The sequence below is a fragment of the Haliotis asinina genome, chromosome 3 (genome assembly GCF_037392515.1).
Source record: "Haliotis asinina isolate JCU_RB_2024 chromosome 3, JCU_Hal_asi_v2, whole genome shotgun sequence".
NCBI classification, from domain to species: Eukaryota; Metazoa; Mollusca; class Gastropoda; order Lepetellida; family Haliotidae; genus Haliotis; species Haliotis asinina.
Window position 1 is genome coordinate 16,741,607 of NC_090282.1, and position 27,255 is coordinate 16,768,861.

General features: G+C 41.1%; 1 protein-coding gene across 1 annotated transcript; it reads left to right on the forward strand.

Annotated features, from left to right (window-relative positions):
- The first annotated feature begins 612 nt into the window (after positions 1-612).
- Positions 613-19,094, forward strand: LOC137277563 (cysteinyl leukotriene receptor 2-like). Its single transcript, XM_067809355.1, has 3 exons — positions 613-673; positions 10,201-10,313; positions 14,524-19,094. Exons 2-3 carry the CDS (start codon positions 10,242-10,244, stop codon positions 15,694-15,696), a joined length of 1,245 nt encoding a protein of 414 aa, XP_067665456.1. The 5' UTR covers positions 613-673; positions 10,201-10,241; the 3' UTR covers positions 15,697-19,094.
- Positions 19,095-27,255: the final 8,161 nt, after the last annotated feature.

The window sequence follows — 27,255 nt, forward strand, 5'->3', positions numbered from 1 at the left end:
ACAGATTCTTTGGACCGCTCGATAATACACTGACCGTCTTCGAAGTTGTGTGGCTTTGCGAATGAGAAGCAGATCCCATTGTTGTATTCCGTTTATCCGTGATTGTTTAGTGTGAAGTTTTTTAAACAGGCCACGGGGCAGATGAACCCGCAAACGGTTAGAGATCAAACTATTATCAAAAGGGAAAATGTTGGAAACTTAGAAGTGATGAAGTGACATTGCCAAACTTGGAGTGACTTGAAACAGGTTCGGTCGCTAGTCTAACCATCCAATACCGATAAAGTCTATTAATCATTTTTCATAGAGCTATATTCATATGTAAGTTCCAAGGGTCGTCTGTCCGCCCAGCGAACACAACTACAGACACCAAACCAAACGTATCCAACTATTCTTCTCTTCTATGTATAATATACATGTCTCTGGAGATGGTATACTTGTGCGGTTCCGAAGTACCATTATTTATAGACATGTAGTACCACGAACATGTCCTTATTGGGGATGTGCTGTCCAATCCAATGCGTTCAGCTTAAGCTGGTATGTCAGGGGGGAGTCTACGCCATAGCGTCTCTATTGATCGACCGTCACACCTGTCATCTGTCACTGCGATACATCCTCGCTAGTTGGCGGAAGCATATCACAGTGTCTGGTCGTAACCATCTGATCTTCAGGCCAGGTAGGCTATCTTTCAAACTTACAGAAACAATTACGGTGGATTCCATTTCATTTCATGAGTAGTTCGAACGTGTGAATATCTTGTTTCGTCACGAGTGTAGATGCTTGGAGCATGTGATAGTCTTCATCATATTCAGATATTGTAAACCATAGCATGAAATTATTAATAAGGTGTCATGCATGGTCGATGTTCAGTTTCAGTCTGTTTAACATTAATGTGTTCAATGGAGTATATATGTTCATGCCTGGGAGATGTATAACTCCAACACTGATGAAATAGAAATACACGGTGTGATGTTGCATACATTACAGTATGCCAAACTTCCATGAAGCTGCAACGATGTTCTTATCATGATGTTACATGCTGGCGAATATTATATTAGGCCATTGGTAAAAATACATTAAACCCGTTTCACTTTAATTATGATGGAACGTACCATATATGCTAAGCTTAGGGAAGATAATCAAATTGCCCAGTCAAAGACTGATCCAGATTATCCATAGTATGTATGATTATCGAGATAAGGTTCATGTTCTGCTGTCATGTCCATCACAAGAGAAGATACTACGTATCCAAACACTGTTATGTTGGTTCTCCTGTTTACAAGTAGATAAAACGTTTACCTTACATTACGCAAAATACGTTTGAAAGATATTCTGTTTGTTTCGCAGCATTTTTGCACATATATCAAATTGGAATCTATTTGATGTCACTAGCAACCCTCAAAATTTCTACTGTTATGTTATATAACCACATTAGTATATATTTTTGAAAGGGTTCGTTGATAGGAACGTCCGAGAAACACCCTTGCCGTGTTATAACTGTATTAAGGCCGATCAAACAATTATATAAAGATCAGAAGCCAGCCGTGGCTAGAGTCGATAAAGATTGTTTGTGTGGTATATATACGTAGCGCGTTAATACAGCGAGTCGAAGACTCTGGTAGATGGGTTATTATATTATACATCACACGTGTCCTATGTGGGCGATTCTAGCTCTACACATCTACTTTGGATTAGTGGCTGCATGAAAACGCTAGACCAACGCGTGGTTATAAACATGGACTTGAATCAGTCCATATCCCATGACGATATTGTATATAATAGCATACATCTGTCACAGACTTTCACTATTTGTTACAGCATCAAAACGTAGATGAGATGTAGCTTGTGTCTGTTCTAGAATGGTTATGTATGCGTTCGTGTGTGTGTGTGTCTGTCTGTGTCCGTGTGGGTGCGTGTACATGCTCGTGAGTGTCTGTTTGCGCTCGTTTATGTCTCTGTTTGTGGGGTCTGTGCGTGCTGGTATGGCTGTGTGCGTGTATGTGTGTCCGCCTGTGTATGTGTGTGCACATACCTTTCACTTTCCCCTAATCGACACGTGGTATTTCCTGGTATCGATCTCAGTGCCCGCTGGACAATCGCTGTTCTTAATGAACTCAACAACAACAGGAATAATCGTAGTCGACCTGGCCGTTGGATGTCGGCTATTTAGAACGTTTCGTTGACATTTGAGACTTTGTTTCAGTTACGTGTTATGTTATTGTCAAAACATAGTTGCGTTGATGAACACCTCAGTAACCGCTGAGATTTGCATCAAGCCCTTGAACAGCACTGAGAAGGGATAAACACAGGGAGAGTGTTGTTTATGGATATCAGTTGTGGGGAGTGTACGGTTTCTGGCTCATCATGAAGAGGATTATGGGATTAGTATTATTTATAAAACACGGTTGCATTAATGGACAATTGCTACATTTAGTTGACCTATCCGTAATGCGCAGGGTTTATATTGGTGTTTGGTTTGTTTGGATAATGTATGACAGTAACGGGTGAAAGAGGAAATTATGATACAATGGATCATAGTTATGCTATTCACCTGTGCAAGATGATTACTTTTTAAACAAAGTGGACTCGTAGTCCCAGACAAAAATGTTAAATGTTCGCATTTATGGTTGTCAGTTACAAGAGACTTCCTTTTCAAAATGAGTATGATCACAACCATCCCTGTGTGTTCCTCCTCAAGGTCATCAAACTACATGCCTCCGTCCTCAGATGCTGCTGTAGCGTTTGGTCTGATGGATACTAATAAGCATTCCCCTGGGAACTTATTAAGGTTCTGTACTGTCAAAGTTCATGGAGGGAGGTACTGAATATGGACTTGTTTGTTCTTGTCAGAATCTGATGTCAGAAAATGGTTTGGAATGCTGCTAGTTTACCATTAATTCCTCCTCCATAACTAACAAATGTCTTCACGTTGAAGAATGCTATGCACGCCACATCAGTATAGCTGGGATCAGACCAATACAGTTTTTCAGCTGTTGCTCCATACAAAGGTTTCTGCCCTTGATCAGATTATCAACTCAGAGCAAAGCAGTCTTTTGCCAAACCCATTTGACATTGTATGTCAATGATATTTGCTGAAGCGAAATAAACAGCCTGCTTCAATGATTAGGCAGATTTGTGGCACGAACAGGTTATATCGTGTTGATTCGTGCTAGAGGTAATATGACTGACAATGTGCATGGAATACATCTGATAGCTGGTGTCCATTGATAAAGCAGATGTGTCGCATTGACAGGTTATATCATGTTGATTGGAATTTGCGTGTAAGAGTCAATATGATTGACAATGTGTGTGGAAGCACTCGGATATCTGACATTCAGTGAGATTTGTCGCACTAACAGGTGATACTGATTCGTACTTGAGTGCAGCAGGCAATATGACTGACAATGTACATCGGTGGGATCTGATGTTAAATTCAGATGTAAATCATATCAGTGTCTGTAATTGGACAACAGGGTCTTTGTGTTTCAATAAGCAGCTTAATGGGGCATTAAACGAACAGGGAGATGATCCCATGAAACTACGTAACCAAACAGCGAGTAAATGGTACTTAGACATGCACCTCTTGACCAGTATCCTACGCACAAAGTCCAAGTGTTCGATTATGTTTTGTTTTATTGTCAGTCATTCATCGTTACGTGTATTGTTCTAAAGGACTCCAGTGTCTCGACATTACACATACATACCCAAAACTTCTGATACTATGTAGGTTTCCCATGCCATCTAGCTTATTTTTTAATGAGACGTATAGCGTAACAAAGCTTTGGTAAGAGCTTTACATTTTGGCGTTGAAGGTGATTTAGTGTGTAGTTAAATGTACATGTTAGAGCAAATGCTAAATAGCAAACTTAAACAAAAAGGCCGGGGTCCAGACCTATACACAGATGGCGCGTGGCCTCATTGTGTCAACTGTCGTTTGACATAAATCAATGCAGCATACTAGTACATTCCGTGAAATATCCCAAAATTGACTTACCGGTTCAGGCTGATATTAAGTCATAGCATAACAAAGTATGTTATGAAGACTCACAGTAAAGAGTATGGATGCAGAGAGTCTACAAAACGTACATTTTGAAAATATGTCTCTCATTTTCAAATCCAGATTTGAATTTCCCTCTGTGTCCGTCAAGTGGTCAGAGGTGGTACGTTTAGAAACAGGCCTATGAGTGGGGGAATGTTTCATTCATGGTTTCCTATTTCACTCAGGCAGAGGAAATGCCTCCCACTCCCCTAGGGCTGAACACATATCTGATGCGAAGATCCCTTGCTGAAAACTTTATGTTCAGAAAATAAGTAAAATGTGATATTTATACATGATGATAAACTAAATCTCTTTAGTCATCAAACTATGTAGTGAAAGGGTTGTTTGACACTTACTATAAGGCACAGGTTTGGTCATTCTGGAGTCAACTTTTCTTATCAAAGTGTATTTGAAATAAGAGAACAGAAGATGGTATATCTTTAGTCACCTTTCTTTTCAAATGAAATGAGAGAATCAGAACAACCAGACACGAATCTTCTATGGCACCGAACCACGTGTATTAACCAATTCAGTCTCCACGCTCTACCTTTGAGTGGATAATCTCTGTGTGTACACTATGGGTAATGTAGCAAATTATGTATCGCTGCATGCAAGCTAAATTATTCTGGAGACACAGTTCTCCTGTTCTATAATCACGGCCATGTCCTTGTAAAGACTCCCTGGTGTATCTGGTCCCCATATAATCACAGGGTAAGGTAAAGTCATCTATCGAGATCTCCGGGTTCTCATCACAACATCCGTAATTCGCAGCACCAGCTCCTAACCGTTAAACAACATTCTAATGTTCGATCAATGCACTAATGGAACTTCATCTATTACCGTTCTTTACGGCACTATCTGTAAGACAGCTTCAAAGTATTGTCAGTGTCAAATGGTCCTGTGACCCAAGTGTTTATTTCGACATTGTTCAAACTATTTCTGTCTCAAAAACGGGCCTTAATGAAAGAAGAAGAGGGAAGTGTTGTCTGTAAAGTAATGAGGCAGTACGTCTGCACCGGAAGTGAGTTTGCATCAAACTTCGTCTCCAATGATCTCCCCGTGTCATACACATGTTTGTAGGTTTTGCCTGAGTGGTGGTCTTCTGTAACCGGAAACCTTTGGAATTGCTCGGTAGGATAATATTCGAGTAGCCTTTCCCTGGTCCAAGGTTGTCCTCAGGATACTTACAGGTCCATTGGGACACAGGCTGTAGCTGACTTGAGGAAGCTCAGCGGCTGCTCGTCTGATGATCTCAGATTCAACTAAAGATGCTCTCGGGATGACCTACGGATACTCACACGTCTACGTGACGATACTCACATGGTTCACCTGGGATACCAAGAGGACTTCGTGACACTTCCATGTCCACCTACTTTGAATGTGAGTGAGTTTGGTTTTACGCCGCTCTTAGCGACATTCCGTCACGCCGGGGCACACCAGAAATGGACTTGACACATTATACCCATGTGGGGAATCGAACCCGAGTCTTCAGCATGGTGAGTGAACGCTTTCACCACTAGGCCACACCACCGTCCCTGTATGGCTAGGAGGACCACTTGAACATAATCTGGTTCACCTCTGAACGTCGTGGACATACTTTCAGGTTCATCTCGGATACTTAAAGGACTACATTTACATGCTCCCAAGTTCAGTTTAGATACTGCGATGTCTATCCGAGCATGCACGTCGGATGCTACGAGGAATATGTAATGTTCACCTCGGATGTTAAGAGGTCTACGAGAAGATTCTTTCTGATTCACTTCGGATTTTAAGAGAACTACGTGAACATACTCTGTGCTGAGAGAACTATGTAAACATACTTTAAGATGCACTTAAAGAGTTAAGAGGAACACGTAAACATACTCTCATTTTCGTCCCGGATGCAATAAAAACTACGTAAACGTACTTAAAGGTTTAGTTCGGATGTTAAGAGGACTACGTAAACACACTCTCAGGTTCACTTCGTAAGCTAAGAGGACTACGTAAGGATACTTCAGTGTCCACCTCGGGTGTTAAGAGGTCTACGAGAACATACTATCTGATGGATCTTAAGAGGACTACTTGAACATAATACATGCTGAGAGGACTATGTGAACATATTCTGAGGTTCACTTTGGATACTAAGAGAACTACGTAAACGTACTTTCATGTTCTCCTCGGATGGTAAGAGGACTACGTAAACATACTTCCACGTTCACCTCGGATGCTAAGAGGACTACGTAAGCATACTTTCAGATTCACCTCGGACGCTAAGAGAACTACGTGACCCCACTTTCTGGTTCACCACGGATGTTAAGAGGACTACGTAAGTATACTTTCAGATTCCTCTCACACGCTAAGAGGACTACGTGACCCCACTCTCTGGCTCCCCACAGATACGTAGTAGATACGTACTCTAAAGTTTACCTTAGGATGTTCACTACTCTCAGGGCGACCTTATGATATCCTATGGTCCCCAGAGTCACTATTCACACTCATCTTTTCACTTTCTTGGGGCCGTGGAGTAGCCTAGTGGGTAAAGTGTTCGCTTCCCCACATGGATGCAAAGCCCATTTCTGGTGTCCCCGATCATGATATTACTTGAATATTGTTAAAAAGTGGCATAAACCCATACTCACTATCTCATAAACCCATAAACACAAACTCGTTTCAAAATTCACCTATTTACATCCCACAACAACACTAACCTGTGATGACGCATCTGCCACCAACCTTTCCTCACTGAAATATACCGTGTTTTATATTGTATTCCTGTTTGGCATATTTACGAAAAAAGAGGCAAACAAATGCTGTAATTTCATGGTGAATACGAAGTTTAGACAGCATGTTTTATTAGAGTTGAGTGTATAATTTACATATTGCATTAACAAGCTGATGTTATGATAGATTTATGTTGGTTAACCAAAGGTGTATTGTTATCTTCAGGTGTGTCATGTCTGCTTTATTACAGGATACGTCTGTTATGTATGGAATACTGTGAGGGACATTCTCGCGATCCCGCATTCTCGACCTTTGGAAACGCGAAAATGTCCATTACAGTATTCCATAGTTATGATATATACTAAAGATTTAGACACGATTTTTAACGAATTACAAAAACAAAGGAAGGGTCACGATATCTGCTGCGCATGGTGACCTCTATTATGCCTTTGGCATGCGATAAACTCGCAGGAATAGTTGTTTCACACTCAGTGACAAGTGCATGTGAAACAGGTACAGACAAATCCAAAAATAATCACAAATAATCAGCCGCCATGTTGCTAAGATATCAATAGAGTACTGGAGTTACCGTCTCTGGTCATATGTCATGTTTTCAGACGAGTACCGATTCACATCGACGTCAGTGCTGACTTCCAGTTGCACACCATCCACGGAAGGCCGTGGTCAGCATGGAGCCCAGACCTACACCCCCACCACCCTTGTCTGCAAAATGACAGGTGTACGTGGTCGTCAACGTCATATCGTTCCGGTCGCCACTGGGAAATTGATATCCAGTATGTCTCTAGAGTAAATGAAGTTAACAAATTGTGGCGGTATTGCACACAAATAGTCAAAAACTTCAAAATATATTCCGTGTTGTAACATGGAGCCCGTCAAAATCGCTGGTGGGAATAACATCTGCTGTTATACCTCACTACCTTCTGAACTTGTTCTAGTCATAAATGTATTTATAAATGTACTAAAACTATAGTGAACAGCAAAAGAGACGCAACTCTGTTTTTGTCGATTTTTTAGATAGGAGACAAATACATCAACGCTTACTTTTATGCGAATTTTTTTCGACACTTGCGTTTCTTTTGCTGTTCAGTATATTACTAAGTAATACTGTCACTAGAAACTCTATTCCCTATTAGGAAATTATTTTTTGATATTTATGATATATGAGAAAGTAGTGTCTTGTAATTACTGGTTGTGATAACCATGTTGTACTGAGTACAGTTCATGTTGGTGTCGTCATAACTAGACTTTGCATGACAATATAAAAGTAGAGGTCAAGTATTTGTTGACGTACTTAATAATTGCATGTACATATGCAATAAAATTACCCTAATTGTGTTAGTGTACATGTAGCACCGTAACTAAAGCATCATGAAAAGCTAGATATTCACATCGCAAGACAGCTGAAACCAGTCCGCATTACAAGAACTGACTGGTGATGAATAATGCATCCCTCCTTACACAACATTTAGATAATCTTGTCTCCACCAGGATGTTGTGCCGTCATCTTGTCAGCCGTCTTATCAATACAGTTCATTCAAAATGACATGTAATCACATGGTATTATAAGTTTAAGGTACTGGCTGTTTGATGTGGAGTTCAGTATGCACATGTGGTCACATAGGTTAGGTTGCATTCCATGAAGGGGTATTATATACAGCTCTTTGATAGCGGATATAGTTGAGACTCTTGCTTGCTTCAGCTTAGTAGTTAGTATGATGGGAACAGTTAGTGCATGATACTGAGGGAGTCACACTGCTCATATGTTCACTACAGCTTCATACAGTTGTTGTTACACCATACACACACGCACGCACGCACGCACGCACGCACACACACGCACACACACACAAACACACACAAACACACACACATCTGTGTGTCTGTGTGACCGTGCGTGTTTGTGTGGGGGTGTTGTTTTGGGTTTTTCGTTTGTTTGGGGTTTTTTTTTTGTTGTTGCTGTTGTTGTTGAGTCTAGTTTATTCCTTTTTTATGTATGTATTTTTTCCTTTTGTGACGTTTCGTGTCTTACTTGGTGTTGAGGTTATTTTGTTTGATTTTTGTATTTATTTTTGTGTACAACGTTTTGAAACTTCCTTGTATAAATACATAAACATGCGATTTATGCAGCCTTTGTTCTGAAGCAAAGCTCTATTCCTGTTCGTTTTTATACGAATGACTTGAACTATTGGCTTTATCAGAAGCTCATATAAATGTAAATATGTCAAACATTGTTTTCCTTTGCTATACCAAAAAATCACAAATGAAAATGCCAGTATTCAAAGAAACTCAAAGTTACCAAACTGACTGTTACGGATTAACTAGATATGCAACTTCCATAAATTCCAACACCGCCGTGGGTCATATAAGTAAATGCATGTAAAGGAGGTTGGTAAATGTGATAGTAGACCACATGTTACGCTGTCTGCCCAGATTTGATGGTCACCCACCCCGCTTTCCTCCATACCAAAACCAAACCCCTCCCAACCTCTCACACACGGAGTGTCATCTTGTCTTTCTGGCTTGTTCCTAGGGTAATGCTAACACTGGTTAAAACAAAGTTCCTTGAATATTCTTAACTATTTGAGACCTCAAATAGTAGTCACTTGTCTAGGTTATTCAGATAATGTACGAAAAGTCTTGATTAGTTCTACGTGCTTGCAGACTTTGAAATACACCCACCACCACCTCCTCCCATTTCCATCACGTGACTAGAAAGCTACGCAGAATACCTAGTACAATCCATTTGCGACAAAACTAACCCGATGAATCGTTAAGATCGTGGACAACACATGTACGAGAAAGGACTGTAACCAAATAAACATTTTTGATAATAACTGTCCATCGGTGTACCTTGTCACAAACAATTCCAGAAAAGATAACAAACTAAGGTGTCAGGTTTTTAACTGATTCAAGAATTACAACTGAACGGAGGTATGGGCGTCTTTAAGGAATCTCTTCTCCGGAGGCGGTTCACCCAGTGTCGACAGATGCTCGCTGTTGCTGTCTGAATTCTTTTCCTTTGAACGATGTCATCTACATTTCTGGCCTGTCTTCGGACGTTCGCTGAAAGGAACATCAGTGTTGTTAGAGAATCTTCTTTTTAATTGTGTAGAGGTATATCATGTCATTTGTTCAGAAACAGACATTATATGTGAGCTTCAAACAATGTTGTTAATACACGATAGAGATATTAGTCATTTAACCGTAAATCTTGGTATTCATATTAAGGTTTCCAGCTAACTGTGGCATAAAAAGCAGACATGTGTCTACAAACATATTGCCGTACTTAAGAACTGATACCTAACGGCCTCGAACGAGCCTTACGAAACTAATCGACGGATTGAGGACTTTCTCCTACACATAGTGAACACCCAGTTCAGTATTCACAGTCCCATGTCAGGGTAAACACTGTACAATACCACTTCCCTTTCTGTCTGTTGTAGACATGTAAACCTGCAGTCAGCAGTAGTCTTCTGCTGCCACCATGGAGGAAGAACTGGCAGTTGACCTCGGCATCCAGGCTTCTCTCCCTGGTCTCTCCAGCACCTTGCCACAGGTAAATATTGCATGACCATGTCACAAGTAAATATAGCACAGACATGCCGCACATAAATATTACATGACCATGTCACAGGTAAATATTACATGACCATGTCACTGGTAAATATTACATGACCATGTCACAGGTAAACATAACATGATCATGTCACAGGTAAACATAACATGACCACGTCACAGGTGTCACAGGTATATATAGCATAGCCATGTCACAGGTAAATATAACATGATCACATCACAGTTAAATACAACAGGGCCATGCCACAGGTGTTTGTAACATGCCTGCATCAGGATGCGTATGCAGTGGCTCCGTCAGAAGAAGACATAACATGACAGCTCTCGTGAATGGCTGATAAGTTACATAGAACATGGTAATTACAACATTCATATCAGTTATGGTAATATGGAGTACAGGGAGGTGTAATCTCGTTTAAAGAAAATCTGGAGCTCCGAGCTAAATGCTCGAAACAAGATTAAAGCCACTAATACCTTTGCTGTGCCAGTCCTCTCCTATTCCTTTGAAGTAGTTGATTGGACAAAACAAGACATCCAGAGTCTTGACCGCCTGACCAGAAGGATCATGTCTGATAACAGAGCACACCACCCTCGTTCCTCTCTTAATCGTTTATACATGCCAATCAATTCTGGAGGTCGGGGTTTGATTAATGTGGAAGCTCTTCATGATAGAATTCTTTTGTGCACTTTTGCACATATCTATTTATCGGATGATCCTCTGGTGATGCACGTCAAGACTCACGATGAAAGCAAGGAATTCCACAGCTATTTTAAGCGTGCCAAGGTTGTTGGACACAATCTGAAATTTGAAGTTGATTTTGTTGATGGCGATGTACTACTGGACGGTACAGTGATGGGAGTAAACCAGGTGAAGTCCTTCACCAAGTCTGCTCAGAGTCGGTCCTTTGTGGAGAAGCTATCTGAGAAGCCACTGCACCGAGTATACATGCAGTGTACATGCAGGCACAAACAGCATATCTTAAAAGACATGATGGCATGGCTCGCTGCTTTTACTATCGTCTCCGCCATGCCTGTGGCTTTGACCCCGAGGTCCATCCAGGGTACGACCCTGAACATGTCCAGGGCGTCCTGGAAAATGATGCTTTCAAACTTCTTTGGAATAGGCCAATATCCGGCCTGAGACGAATTCCAGCCAACAAACCTGATCTTGTGCTTTTTGATAAAACTAATGAAATTATTTATATCATAGAATCTTCTGTCCCTTTTGACAGCAATGTGACTGGCAAGATTCATGAAAAGCATGATAAATATGCGGACCTCGCCTTTGAAATGTCTCGCCTGTATCCCAAATACACTGTCGTCAGGCTCCCCATTGTTCTCGGTGCCCTTGGTTTGGTACCTCCTGATCTCTTGGCGCAAGTCAGGAGAGTGCCCGGGTTCTCCACCGGGAGCACAGCCCTTCTGACAATCTGGGTAATGCAGAAGGCTGCAGTGTTGGGGAGCCTCCATATTCTCCGCAAAGTTCTTGGTGGGTTCGACGAGGCAGTGTTTCCTGGGAGAAGTCCCATTCGCTGTCTGGGCTGCGTGTAGAGGGGGCGAGGGCCCTGAGCTGATGATGAGCCTTACCGGCCTGACTGTGCCAGGATCACTTGAACCCTCTCTGCTGCATTTCATTTCTAATCTGTAAAACATGATAATAATAATAATGTCATGCGCATGGTAGCTCCATGTTGAATGGAACTGAAGAATCATACAGTCATGAACCATTTTCCTGGTGCTGGAATTGTATAGATATGAATGTCACATCAGTTTCGTTCAATTATTCCTTAATTAAGAATTCACGTCGAACTAGCCCAGTGTATAATGTAACAAACTATACGCAAGCGTCCGTGTACCTAGACAATAATAGTTCAGGGCAAATGCGTCAGGTGTTCACTGTTGTCTTTTCGCCTGCATGATTCCGCAAGTTCTTCCTTGTTTGATGAAAAAACGATGTCATCATATCATGATCAATATCACAGATATAACCACAACCGACAGCTAATGCACTTGGACCACGTTCATTTCAAGTTTCAGGATTGGGCGAGCCCTTAATATTATTTAAATATAAACTTTTCTTACACATTCTGTGGAAGTCACTGTGGCTGAGGGGGTTAGGCGGGTGAGTTAAGTGCTGACGATTAGGTGCCTGACTCTGATGGTGCGGGTTCGAATCCCGAATAGGACTCAAGCGAAAGAGTACTAGAATTTGTACTTTTCTAACAAAGTGTAATCCCAAATATAACATACGTTAAATCTGGAATTAGCTTATAGCCTGTTTCGGCCTAACAAAGTACACACCATAACTTCCTCTCAACTTTTTTCAGCAGTGCAACACGTGAAGTTGTAGTTTGAATCATTAACCAATCAGATTACCGGAGGTCGTTAAGCCCGTCCCTGACGACCTAGTTTCGTATACTTCCGGCACAGCAACTCGGTCTCTTGGCGATTGAATAAAATAACAAAAACAAGTGCATACCCTCGAAAGGCCTGTTATATGCCCCACACACACATTGGAAATGTGGACAGAAGCTTTTGATGCTTTTAAAATACGATATATCCAATGACGAGTACGTAATTGTCCGGTTTTCGATCACCGTGATTTGGTGATGCACCTTTACAGGTTATATAGTAAGGGGGTTGGATACTCATTAGTAAACCGGGATTTAGTTTATCGGTTTTTGGACCCGCGGTGGGCGCCTGTGGTTTAAACATACAATCATGACAATTCTTGTGAAAAATGAAAGCTTTATGTTTTCACAATCTTCTGTCTTTTGATCTTATTTGTCACCTGCTTTGCCGAGCTCCCGAACTTGTTTTTATAGATGATTCAGTCAAAATCGCGTGTTGTCATAATGATTATTAACCGTTCTGTTCCAAGCTGTGTCAAGTAAAATGGCAATGATTCAAAAACATATTTAACTATGAGTAGAAAGTAGTTTTGATTTTCTAACTCGTTGAAAGCAAACTATGCATTTCTAACTGATTCTCAAACTGACTTTAGGCGGTGACACCACGATTTTCAAAAAGTGGAAGCGGGAACATCCGTCAGTCTGAGAATAAATGCTATTTAGGTTTGTTTTCATTGAGTTAAAAAGATTTAATTACCTTGTACTGGTAGTCAAATATGTATTTGATTGTTGGACAATAGGATTTTGCATGACATTGCTTATGACATAACAATTTCAGTTTGAGGCGAGGTGAGTGTCAATATATTACTACAGTAGAACCCCGTTTTTCCGGACGTGTTGGTTTCACTCGAATATCCTCCGGATAGCGAGACGTCCAGGAAACTGGATCAAACAAGCAAACCGTAAAAATTAAGTGAAAGCAAAATATTTCCATGTACGTATATCAATAAATCAACAGTCAATAGTAATAGCAGTGAATCATCCTAACATATAAGTGTACCGATAATACATGGAAGGTGGAACGCAGGTTACCATTTGTCAGGTTGTCTAGGACGTAATCATGTAGCATGTGGAGCTTCAGGTGGTAAGTTAGATGACAAAAAGTCTCTATTTTGCCAGTTGCATTTTCTTTTTAAAATTTTAAATGCCCCCAAAACATGACATCGCGTCGAACTCATGCTGTCTGCAGACATTAAACTTCCGGAATGGATCACGTGACTTATATCATTTGGCAGGCTACCTTTAACTTGCATCGCGACAGATAGTAGTACAGAAGAACTTAAATCATTACTGTCACTTCAACCATAGTTCTATTTTATGGTCCCTGCTTGCACATTTTGTATACAACCAACTGAAAATCCTTCCTCATATGACGTCATTGTGGTTTGCCGCAGTGCGCGTGCGACAGTTACGTAACCTGTCTGTCGTTTCATTAGCAACAGCATGAGCATCGATCTTCGCAATTAGGAACCGATGACATGTTTCAACCAAGTCAGTTGGCCTGACGACCCGATCCCATCAGTCGCCTCTTACGACAAGCATAGTCGCCTTTAACGGCAAGCATGGGCTGCTGGAGGCCTATTTTTTGTTCTTTTTTTTCTTTTCTTTTTGTTTATACATTACTTTTTACAGTGCATGGGGACGATGTTTATTTCGTGTTGGATAATATTCTTTCCTAATTTTATGTTATTATTTTGGAGGGGTTGGGGTTTCTTTAGTTCTTGTTTTGAGGTTACTGTGGTTGTTCTTGATTCTAATCTTATTTTATCTATATGTTTCTAGGGAAACGCGAGCATAAGATGTTTAACCAGCACAGACATCGTCGCCATGGTGAAAATTTGGGCCGAAAGTCCGAATGTGGAGATGGCGAACTCCTCCAACTGTACATACGACGACGTCATCGACTGGCTTGACCACCAAGATCCCAGCAAACCCGCCATCTTGACCATGGGACGCCAGTTTTACGCCTACTTTACCCCTATTATCATGATCGTGGGCATCATTGGTAATTCATTGTCTCTCAACGTCTTCTTATCGAAGAACATGCGGTCCCTTTCCGCCAGCACCTACCTCGCCGCTTTATCCACGTCAGATTTAACAGCGTTGTTGTTCTATGTCATGATAGAATGGCTGATTAGGGGAATCCCCGTATTACACCCAGACAAGCGGGTGACGTTTATGCACGTTAATGGCATTTGTCAGATGATCATGTACTTCCACTACGCGTCCAGATTCCTCTCTGCCTGGCTTGTCGTGGCCTTCACCGTGGAACGCTACATCGGCGTATGTCATCCGTTACGTCGACGGGACGTTTGTACACTGTCTAGCACCAGACGTATTGTAGGAGGACTCGTCATAGCGTCTCTCGTCCTGAACATCTTTAAACCAATACTTAGTATTGTGAACGACGTGGAGAAATGGGGACGGATGTGTACCACAAACCCGGAATACAGACACCTGTCGTTTATCCTAGATAGTATCTTCGCCGTCATGATAACTCTTGTACCCTTCTGTATCATCACAGTCCTCAATCTGCTCATCGTAAGGAAGCTAGTTCGAAGGAACAAGCGGCAAATAGCATGTAAGATCATCACGGAGGAGAGTATCATACGACTGGAGTTCACCTTGATACTCCTAGCAGTGTCCTTGTGTTTCATAGTGTTCAATGTGCCCTATTTCTCCACGTGGTGTAAACTGTTCCTCACCTCCAAATTCGTTCATTTAGCTAAATTCGACGACTTCCGTGACTTTGAACATTTCCAAGGAACACTGTGGATTACTCGTTCTATTTTCTATATTAATTATTGCATCAATTTCTTCTTGTACAGCATCACAGGTGCGTATTTCAGGCGTGAGCTAAAAATGTTATTCTCTTACCGATCTACAAAATACAAGACGTATACACGTTGTTCTCGCTTTCATTCTAATTCCCATACTCCCCAGTCGTGGGTCTGAAGTGCCTGCATGTGTGGCCTGCTCTTACTGTGAAGAAGCATCGTCCTGCTAATATTCATAGTTTCAGATCGTTTTGACTCCACATCATGAAGTAAGACAGGAAGTCTTATTAGATCAAAAATGTAATATATAGATAATTCAGTTAACACTTCTGGATGTACAGCTGGTGTCCGACTCCCACCATTCCATGTTATAAGGATAACCGGGTTGTATCAAGACTGGCCATATGAGACTGAGATAGTTTAATGCTTGTTGTTGATGCTTGTTGTTTGGGTAGCGCACCCAAAATGTGTGTGTATGCGTGTGTGTTTGTGTGTGTGTGTGTGTGTGTGAGAGAGAGAGAGAGAGAGAGAGAGAGAGAGAGAGAGAGAGAGACTGTACTTGACCAAAACATTACAACCCTTACGAAACCTTTACAGGACTGAAAACAGTCGCAAAAAACCCTTCAAGCTATTTGTCTCAATTAAAGGACGATAGCCGGTATAAATGCATAATTTTTGTTTGTTTCGTTTTTGCCATCATCAAACATTGGGGTGTACATTCTATTGCGCGGCAGATATATTGTCGTTTCTATTGATTTATTTTGTCCTTTGTGTTTCTTTGTCTGTGTGTCTACATCACAGTAGCAAAAATTGGAAACTATTTCCAACACTGTATACCGCGGCAACATTCAGTCTCCCATTAGCTCTGTATGTGTATTCACCCTTCTGTCAGTCCTCCGCCTCCTTCTTATATTTGAGTTGTCTGTCTGATGTCGAATCCATTGCTGTCAGGTACTTTTACATTTGTACTTGTTAGTCTCATTGACATCCCATTTTCATAAACGTAACGTAAGTCCCCGTAATCAATTCTTCCGCAGCTCTCATTGGTACAATGTTCCACTTATGACATTGCCACAAACGAAGGCGTAACGCCCATAATTGTTAATATATTATTCTAGTAAAATTCCTCGCCAACAATGCACCTTTATACGAGGCTGTCAGTCACCTGCAACTCATCCACACCAGATACCCATGCTTTTGCTGTCTCCTTGTTCCCTGAGTTATGTAGCTTCATCATCTGTGGACATATGGGACGGGTCCTCTTCCACAGAGCGAGTTGGGTGCTATGACCGTCCAATAGTAATCGTCTATCGCTGAGATTCCTTTATGAGACGAAGTCCTGGGTCCAATCTCATGAAGAAATCTCGAACTTTTGTAGCTTCCGTCCTTTGACTTAAAACCCTTCAACGAAAAGTGGTCCTAGCGTTACGATAGCACCTGTTACTGGAGTTTCGTGTGGCAGCCCCTACTGTTTTCCATGTTGCCCATCTCCCACTGTGTCGCCCATCTCCATCTGTGTTTTATAGTATTCCCAGAAATTATTGAGAATCATGTTGCGTCATGTAACTCATTACGTTTATTAACTTCTGGCGTTTTACTTACATAAACATGTTAAAACATCATCCTTTTACAGTCTCAGTCTAGACCTCCTCGCTCAGCAATGCATGCCTGAATACGCCTAGGCACACTACCCATCAAAGTTTGTTGGTAATCGTGTGACAGGGTATCCCAATATTGGACCACCTCGGCCTTCATATCTTCAATATTTCTCAGTCCCTTTTGGTTTATTCTGTCCTTCATGACTCCCCACACATTCTCAATTGGGTTTAGGTCTGGACTGTAACTGGGCCAGTCTAAAACTTGAACATTTTCGCCCGACAACCACTGTTTTGTGTAGCGCGCAGTGTGTTTTGGGTCATTATCATGCTGGAAAATCCAATCATCTTCATACAGTGTTTGTGCTGTTGGAAGAAGGTGACCATTTAGAATGTCAACGTATCTTTCTTTTGTCAAGTTTCCCGTGAAAACACACAATGGCGTCACTCCGCAAGCCGATATGCCACCCCACATGTGAAACTTCGGGCTATGTTTTGGTCGCTGGTAGATAGGTTTGACAGTATCTTTGGTCCAAATTTTCACACAATTAGGGAAAAGCCAAACAGAACTTTCATCCGAAAAGAAAACATTATCCCAATCTTGATTTTCATGAGCCCGACACCAGTTTAAACGTTTTTCCTTTTGTGCATCTTTCATCAACGGCGAGGGAATTCCACGTTTTTTCACCCAATTAAATCTCTGTAATTCTTGCCTAACTGTTTCATTGCATACCTGAGGACTTCCTCTGCTAATCATTTCATTTCTGATGTTCTCAACACTTTTCAGTTTGCCCCTACTCACAATCTGCCCAAGTCTTCGGCGATCCACAACACTGAATTTCCTAGGCCGACCTGCCCCTGCTTTGTGCTCTATCCCGGTTCCTATTTGAATATTCTTCAAAGTTCTGTATACTGTAGACAGAGGAATACCATGTCTACAAGCTAACACTTTAGCATCAGCCTCACCCCTTTCAAAATCATCTAGAATGAGCTTTCTTTTCTCTCTTGCTGTAAATTGTGCCATGTCAACACAGGAAACCGTCTGCTCAGACAAGGGAGATAACTCTTGACGTAATGAGCTGCCTTCTAAGCCTTCAAGAGTTGTCTCCCTTATTTAGTATGCTTAGTGCATAGTGAAAGCCCTTTTTCCAATCTTAACATCATTAGAAAAAAACAAAGATTTTCTCATTAATTTCTGGGAACACTGTACATCTCAAATTGTTTCTAATTTCCACCAGTGTTTCCCAAACTTTGACTGCGTTTCCCATCACCAACTGTTTATCATCTGTAATTTTGTTTCCCATCTCCGACTGTGTTTCTCATCTTTATTGTGTTTCCCATCTCCGACTGTGTTTCTCATCTTTATTGTGTTTCCCATCTTCGACTGTGTTTCCCACGTTCAAATATGTTCACCATCTTCTACTTCCTGCATCTCTTTCCAAACCGAATTTTCATTCCGACGTAAAGTTTTCCCCTCTTGAATTCCCTTGCCTACGTGGAAATGTATGCTCCAATGTAATCAAACACTCACTCGCACACTCATACGAAACCAACATCAGCTTTATACCACGTCATGGAATACGTTACGCAATGAGATTTTGTTTCTTCTTAATTTTCCATTTTACTTACATTTTTCACCTTTCGTCCACACGCGTTAGTTCAAGTTGGAGTTGAGATACACATAAAGATTACAGATAGCTTCATGCTGGTCCTTCACTGCAATGGAGGCTTAGCCACGCCACACAACTCATCTAAAGGACAATGTCACCGTCCGTCAACACTACTTCTGGCACTGGCAGTGATACGGCACTTAGATACCATGTGAAAGTCTGTTTGGAGTATGTGCCTGTTAAGTAAAAACTGTATCATCATTGTAAAGTGTCGTTGTTCGTTGTTACTGTCATGTTATTGTTGGTTATGCTGCACTTTTTCACATGTTGTTTAAGTCTATTTTTGTTATATGAATAAATATTTGTTTTAATTTTGTTTGTGTGTCACACTTTACACATCCCATCACTTGAGAGGATGTCCAGCAAGATACGTGACTCATCCGAGATAAAGATTATGAGATGCAAGAAATCTTTAGTTCGAATACTGTTTTACTTAAAAGAAACATACATATACGTATTTCCCAGGGCACAACGCGCTATGACAATGTGCATACTCCAGTTAAAACATTCATCTAATTAGAATTTACAATCTTCTGGCTGTGTCTTATTTCTTAAAAGAATGATATCATTAAATCGTTGTAGATGGGACAACGGTAGCATAACAGTTTGCTCAATAAGCACAAGAGCATTCTGAAAGAAGAGTAGAATTGAGGGATAGTTCCTTTCAAACGAAACGGAGGGTACACATTACTGGTTGATTATCTCTTCTGACAAAGCCACTTGGAAACGCCTCAACCACTGAATGGCAAAAACACAATGATCTCAAGAAGACATCTCCCAGGAAACATTGTTCTACCGCATATTAGGACACGTTTTTTATTTCTGTGTTTCTCACCTCCCAACCGACATTTAGTGCAGGCCAAAACATTGTAGGAAAAAAGTAGTTTTCAATACCACCGCCTGGATCTCAGAAAATAATGACTGCTAAATGAATTGCATCCTTCCTGTGTCAGAGCTGGAGGATGAGTGTAGAGAGAGGACTCGTGAAACTTCACAAGACGAATGAGCGCTTGTTTTAAACCTTCTCCTTTAATCACATTATATTTATTAAGACGCTTTCATTTATTAAAGAGTATCGAATTTTCAAAGTTTAACATTTTAAAGACCAAGGTGTCTAACTTTGTGTTGTGACAGTAACTTCTGATCTAAAATATTTTTATGTTCTCCGCTGCTTGTGCTTGCAGTGCAATTAGTGTGATCGATTCAACATCTTACTTGACAACAAATTATTTTACTGCATGAGCAGTTTATTTCCCGAACGTCAAAGAACACAGGATAAATTAAAGGTCTTTTCTTCTTTTCTAATAATTGTCATCTATTCAGTGATGTGTTAGTCATAAAGACATAATGTCTCGCTTGATATTGTGCAACAGTTCTCTTACAACACACATCGTAAATAAAAAATCCCACGCAACATGACGGAATAGATGAGAGTGCTAACAGATTAGTTCTACAGGTAGATGAAACACACGACGTTATAGAAGTACGTCCACACAAAAACCCAGTCAGGTGAGCAAATGTTTCAGTCAGTGACAAAAGCAGGAGTCAGTGACCTTTTGGACAACGGAAAAAAATATTAACGTGCACAAAAATAACTCATCAAAAGCCATCCTCTGAGTCACCGAAAACAGCACAAGCAGTACATCCGAAGGGGTGATTGGTTGGTTGGTCGTTAACTCCAGCAATATTCCAGCTATATGGCGGCAGTCTGTAAATAACTGGACCAGACAGTCCAGCGATCAACAGAATCAGCATCGATCTACTCAACTGGATAGGCTGACATGTGTCAACCCGATCACTGTTAGTCGCCTCTTAGTCAAGCTTTGACTGATGAAGACCAATTCTAACAGTTAAAGAAGGGAGCTTTGAAGACCTGTAAAGTCAGTGTGAAGATAACCGACCGGCGAATGACACGTATTGCTGGTTCAGTAGGCATCTCCTTAGACGGATTACTCGAAATATCACAGACTTCTGGCAATGATAAACGTACCAACTGGTTAGCCTGTGGTGGAAAGGTGCTGGCAGCTCAAAAGAGCACCGAGAAAACCGCAAATTATCGTAATCTACCTCTGTATGAAGCGAATCCAGTAACGTTTTTGCAATGTTTGCAACTGTAGATACAACCTGTGTTCGACACTTCGAACAGGTAAAATACAGTGGAGGAACTGGTCAACATCACATGGTCCAGGCTAGAAAGGTCATAGGAATCGTCTTAGATGCCCAGAGTGACATCACTGATGATGCCCATTCAGAAGTTCAATAGTAAACATATACAATTAACATATTGTGTTGCAGTTTTGACGCAAATACAGAAGTAGTCTTAAACTATGGGGCATGGAAGGTTTAAAAAAGATCTACTCCAAACAGTCACTGTTACGCGACGATCAAGGAGTGTGGTGTTGAACGGATGTGGATGAACAACTTCATCGACGTTCCGTTGTAAGTTATTACTCCGTTGCAGGTTACTGACTGAGAGGCACATATACAAGTGTGAAGAAGTGTTTGTTCAGTAAAGTGGGTATAGGACTGTAATAACATGGGAAGGTTAGTTGACAACAATTCTTTAAGATGCACTGAAACGTTTACGCGTGAAGACGTCAGTATATAAAGTGGATAGTGAAGACTGAGGTATAAATGAAGGGATTATCACTTGGTTCAAGAACAGCTTCTTCCACCACGTCAATAAAACCATCATGTTATCACCATTGCTTTGTCATCTTGAGCAGCTGTCCAGAGCCAAACCATAAACACACAATCATACCATACTGTACAATACACGCTTTCAACTGACCAGCCAGGAGATTCAAATCTCATTTTCCTGTTTCTTATCAAGCAACATGTTGACTCCGGAAATGGAATAAACCCGTCCCGAAGTAAACAAATGTATTCTTCAAGAATTTATTTATCATGTTCAAAGCGGCGCCAATCTTTCATTGTTTTTTACAGAATTGCCTAAAGTATAATTCCGTCAGTTTTACTTGTTTACAATGCATGTTCAGAATTACCTGTGCAGTCAAATAACAGTATATGATCATAATTGTTTTATAGCGGAATGCGTCGATGTTGGCTCGTGCGAGTAATTTTGCTCCTCGAACTTTGTACATGACCATTCAAACTGGTAGAATCTCCATCTAATCGGCATTTACAAGAATCAGCCCCGTTTCTCAAATGTTTTGTAGCGCTACGACTGTAGTACCTCCTATACTGTAACATACGCTTACGGCTGTCGTACCTCCTATACTGTAACATACGCTTACGGCTGTCGTACCTCCTATACTGTAACATACGCTTACGGCTGTCGTACCTCCTATACTGTAACATACGCTTACGACTGTCATACCTCCTATACTGTAACATACGCTTGCGATTGTCGTACCACCTATACTGTAACATACGCTTGCGACTGTCGTACCTCCTATACTGTAACATACGCTTGCGACTGTCGTAGCGCTACGACTGTAGTACCTCCTATGCTGTAACATACGCTTGCGACTGTCGTAGCGCTACGACTGAAGTACCTCCTATGCTGTAACATATGCTTGCGACTGTCGTAGCGCTACGACTGTAATACCTCCTATGCTGTAACATACGCTTACGACTGTCATACCTCCTATACTGTAACATACGCTTGCGATTGTCGTACCTCCTATACTGTAACATACGCTTGCGACTGTCGTACCTCCTATACTGTAACATACGCTTGCGACTGTCGTAGCGCTACGACTGTAGTACCTCCTATGCTGTAAGATACGCTTGCGACTGTCGTAGCGCTACGACTGAAGTACCTCCTATGCTGTAACATATGCTTGCGACTGTCGTAGCGCTACGACTGTAATACCTCCTATGCTGTAACATACGCTTGCGACTGTACTAGCGCTACGACTGTAGTACCTCCTATGCTGTAACATACGCTTGCGACGGTCGTAGCGCTACGACTGTCGTACCTCCTATGCTGTAACATACGCTTGCGACTGTACTAGTTCTACGACTGTAGTACCTCCTATACTGTAACATACGCTTGCGACGGAAGTACCTCCTATGCTGTAACATAGGCTTGCGACTGTCGTAGCGCTACGCCTGTAGTACCTCCTATGCTGTAACATACGCTTGCGACTGTTGTACCTCCTATACTGTAACATACGCTTGCGACTGTAGTAGCGCTGCGAAAGCTTTGTGAAATGGGGATCAAAGTGTCTCGTCTCCTAACGAAGGTATGACAAATAGTGTCGGTATTTCATATAACAGATCTAAAGACGTCAGATGTGAAATCTACCCCCTCGTTCCTTAAGATAACTGAAGGCCAATTTGTGCATGTGACAGAGGCATCTGTGTGTTGTATATAATCGTAAATATAATAAGCATGTGAATCTTTTAAAGTTGTGTGTGATAGTTTTAATGAGATATACAGTTTCCTTAAATGATCTAAATCTTACCTTTTTATCAATTATTTTACATTTAACATTCTATATCATAACCCCTGAGCATCAATCTAGTTTTAAATGTAATGTATTTCAGCAATACTCATAATTTGTACTGCATTCTTTTCTCCCGTCAATCCCTTGTAAAGCATTTCCCATGCTCAGACTAGTGTGTGGGTTCTGTTCTCTGTCCACCCAAGCCTATAAGGTATCGAGGTGTTTAAAGGTTAATTTCATCAGGGCACTTGGTCTGTATCTTAAGGGGTTGTCACCGCACATGTTGTGGTCTTGTTATTCTTGAGGATCGAGATCATGGTGATTTGGACTCTTGCATGTGTATACGATGACATGGTCGTAGATGTGCCGTTTGTGTCTCGGAAAAGTTAAATACACAGTTGTTTAGAGTTATTCTCTATTGCATACCTTGTAATAAACGTCCATCACCTCACACCCTCGTGGTTTTGTGGTTCTTGCCCAACAGAAGTCAGCAATTCCTGTTGCATGCATTAGTACAAACATCTAAGAAACTAATATCTTTTACAATTTCATTGTTTACGTTATTTCCTAGTGTCCTAAACGCGTTTAAAGACTAATCGTACGGGGCAAAATAAGGTGGACGTTGTTTCTGATAATGTTCCCACTTGCTATGTGAAGTCAGATTTTTTCGTAAAAGTTAAATAAACAGTTGTTTAGAGTTCTCTTTAAGTGGTTTTGGTGGCATCTCACATTGTAAAACAGGATAGAGCTCCGTTGTTACAGATACTTGTGAGACACAAATATGCAACCAAAAGTTTCTCTTGTGTAATAACTAAATGTCAAATATTTATTTACAATTATTTCAATCTTTACTCTGAATGTCAAAGAAGACGCTCACTTAGGATAATGTCGGCTGGTGATAATGATGAATGCATACATAATCTTCTTTAATGTCATCCTAAACATCAAAGGGAATGGCCTTGCAGTTGTAAATATCTGTGGCATCCATGTAACGTAAGGTGTAAGGTGTTTCGGAAACAGATGAGCTGTATCAAACTGTATTGACCCGAATTGATTATTCAGAACCATGATGTCAGCGTGAAGTCTTTTGACCATGATTATAACTAACACGGATATAACGTTAATAACATCTGCTTGGAATGTTTCCAATATATACTGAGGGAAACAAAAAAGGGAACACAGCTTCGTCGCAGTGTTCATTCACTCTCAGACTCTCATCCTCAATGACATACAAACAGCATGGAAAAGAATAAAAGAACGCTTGTAATTTTATGTGTTCCCTTATTTGTTTCCTTCAGTATATCTTCTCCTATACATATCATGTATATTTTTTCTGTGTGACCACTTTCGAATTTACAAATTGGTAGAAGACCAAAGCTAACATGTCGGTTTTCCGATTCAAGCAAGATGGTGGCGACCGATTTAAATCAGAGTCTAGTAGTGAAAGCGATCGCTCGTCTCAGAGGTCGAGAACCATCCGGAATTCTTACCTACACCCTCGAATCGCCAGCGCACGATGTCTGTGGTACTTTACTGAGAAAGCATAATCCCAAACATAATGCTATGTTACATCTGACCACTTACAAGCTGCATCAGACATCTGCCTTCCGCACGCTGTAGTCTGTCGTGTTTGTGTGTTTGAATGAAACATGGTGCTGTTGTGTTTCAACTCTATTGTTTTTAACTGTTATGAAAACGAAACTTATTCAGTCGTGTCATTGCATGTTCCAACATGTGCCCTTTAAGCACACAAAAAATTACAGACAGGCAGACAGACAGTATTTTTTCAGGAGAAAGGCCTTCGCTCGTAATACTATCAGACTGACATATTCGGTGAATGCGCAAAACACCTCTACAGCTCTATGTTCTTGTGTTTATCAATTTCTGCTCATAGTATAAATATAGGCCAACATCGTATGTAGGCCAACATTGTAACTAAAACACTGCATTTACCATAGAGTATAAATAACCTCGCAACGTTTAAGTTTGTATATGGCTATCAAATGTTAGGTCGTTCCCATATTTTTTGTACTTTAAAATCCTATCATTAGTAGGTTTACAAACAATTCTTTAGTGTGTCGGAATGTCACTTAAAAGGTATCTTTCAACATTCGTCATATACTTATATTCTATAATGAATGCACAAATCCGTATATAAGTGCATTGACACTGAACGCTATACTAAAGCAAATATCTGTGCTAAACTGTTAAAACACGTCACATTTTAATTCTGGACTCACAATTGTCCAAAAACTCTCCGCACTGACCACTCTCCCACAAGGGACTTGACAAAAATATATATGCAGCTGTTATGAGCGAACAGTGTCCCATGGATAGGCCCATGGGCGAGAATGTTTATTTTCATCGAGAATGTAATAATTAGTCAGTGCTACCCAGCGCACAGCGGTGACAACAAATTGTTGGCTCTACGGACGCTTTGCAAAGCGGTTCCTTGAAACATAAAGAGGTCAACATCTACAGACCAATGACAGCTATTAGACTGAGGTACAGTTGAATGACCAAGTTCAGGTTCCAATGTCAGATCCGCCACTCAAGAACACTCGCCACTCTTTCTTGTGTGTAGTGTTAACAACGAAGTCAGTATCAAATCCACTTCCGTTCTTTATAACTGAATCAATGTTCGGGCTGGTCAGTGGCTTATGTCAATGTTGTCAATGGCTTACATCAATGAATGTAACTATCAACCCACTACTTTGAGCAGAAGCACGAATCAGCCTTCATCATGAGAGGCCCACTTACTCGCTGTCAACAATTCGCTTTGCTACTTGGTGAACTAATTTTGATTGGGTTATGCTTGCGGGACTCTAATCCCATCAGTCGTGTTTATCAGGCCCTAGATCAATCCTAACCCTCTTATGTCGCGTGGATGACGGATGGCTTGGCAACTGTAACCTATTCAAAGCAGACCATTCCAGTTCGTGGAAGTCTGTGATATTTGAAGGTGTTCGGAGACTTAATGTACAGCTTTGTAAAGGTAACTGTCAGATGTTACCATGTATCAAACACCAAGGCCTAGTTTTTCGAAGTTCTCGTAGCCCTAAGATAGTCATAAGGTAATGTTAATGCATGCCTCTTAGTGCTAAGAGAGCCCGGGGCCCGGGTTGTAAAATGCGATGTATGTGCAGCATCTGATTATATCAAGACTGCATTCGGATGGGCCCTATATCTTCGTATGCCACGGTGAAGAAGTCGAGAGAAGGCATTATGTTTGAGACCGTCTGGGTTTGGGTGATTGTTGGAGGGTTGGGTTATTAGAGGGTGATGATGCTACTAAAGTCCTCACATATAACATCCTCCGCTGGTGCTTGTCATTTTTTCACCCTCCTCATTTTTTTTATTATTATTATTTGCATTTCATGCATTACTCTTGACGGCCAGAATGCATGTCATAATAACCTATATATCCATGACAAAACGACCATTCCCAAACAGGCCGATAAAGACGTGAGTTCGAACTGATCTTCAGTAACCCATGCTTGTCGTAAGAGGGTCGGGTGGTCACGCTCGCTGAATTGGTTCACACATTTCATCGTATCCCACTTTCGTAGATCTATGCTCGTGCTAATCACTGGATATTCTTATCCAGACTCGATTATTTACAAACAGCCGCCATATAGCTGGGATATTGCTGAGTGCGGCATAAATCTAAACTCACCCACTCAGCCACCCCTTCCCAAATATTGCTATTATTGCTACCCCAAACCGTTCATCGAGGACGGCCCTCGAGAATATCCCTTCCAGAAGGTACTTGTGACCGACCGCGTTTCAACTTCGCGGCGGGGTGGAACTGCAGAAACGGAACAGCCACTATCTCGTCGTGCACTGGATACACATGCCTGATGAAAAAAAGTTAAATGCTGACGTGAGACACTTGATGATTACAGTGTACGACTTTTCCCTGCTGATGCCGAAAGGGGCACATCATTTTAAGACATTGATAAATTCCAAAAGCGGGCATCAAAAGCTTTAGGAGTATCAGCAAGGGTACTGGCAAATGTTCTGGAACACAAACTTTCTGAGGGTGATGCGAAGCAGA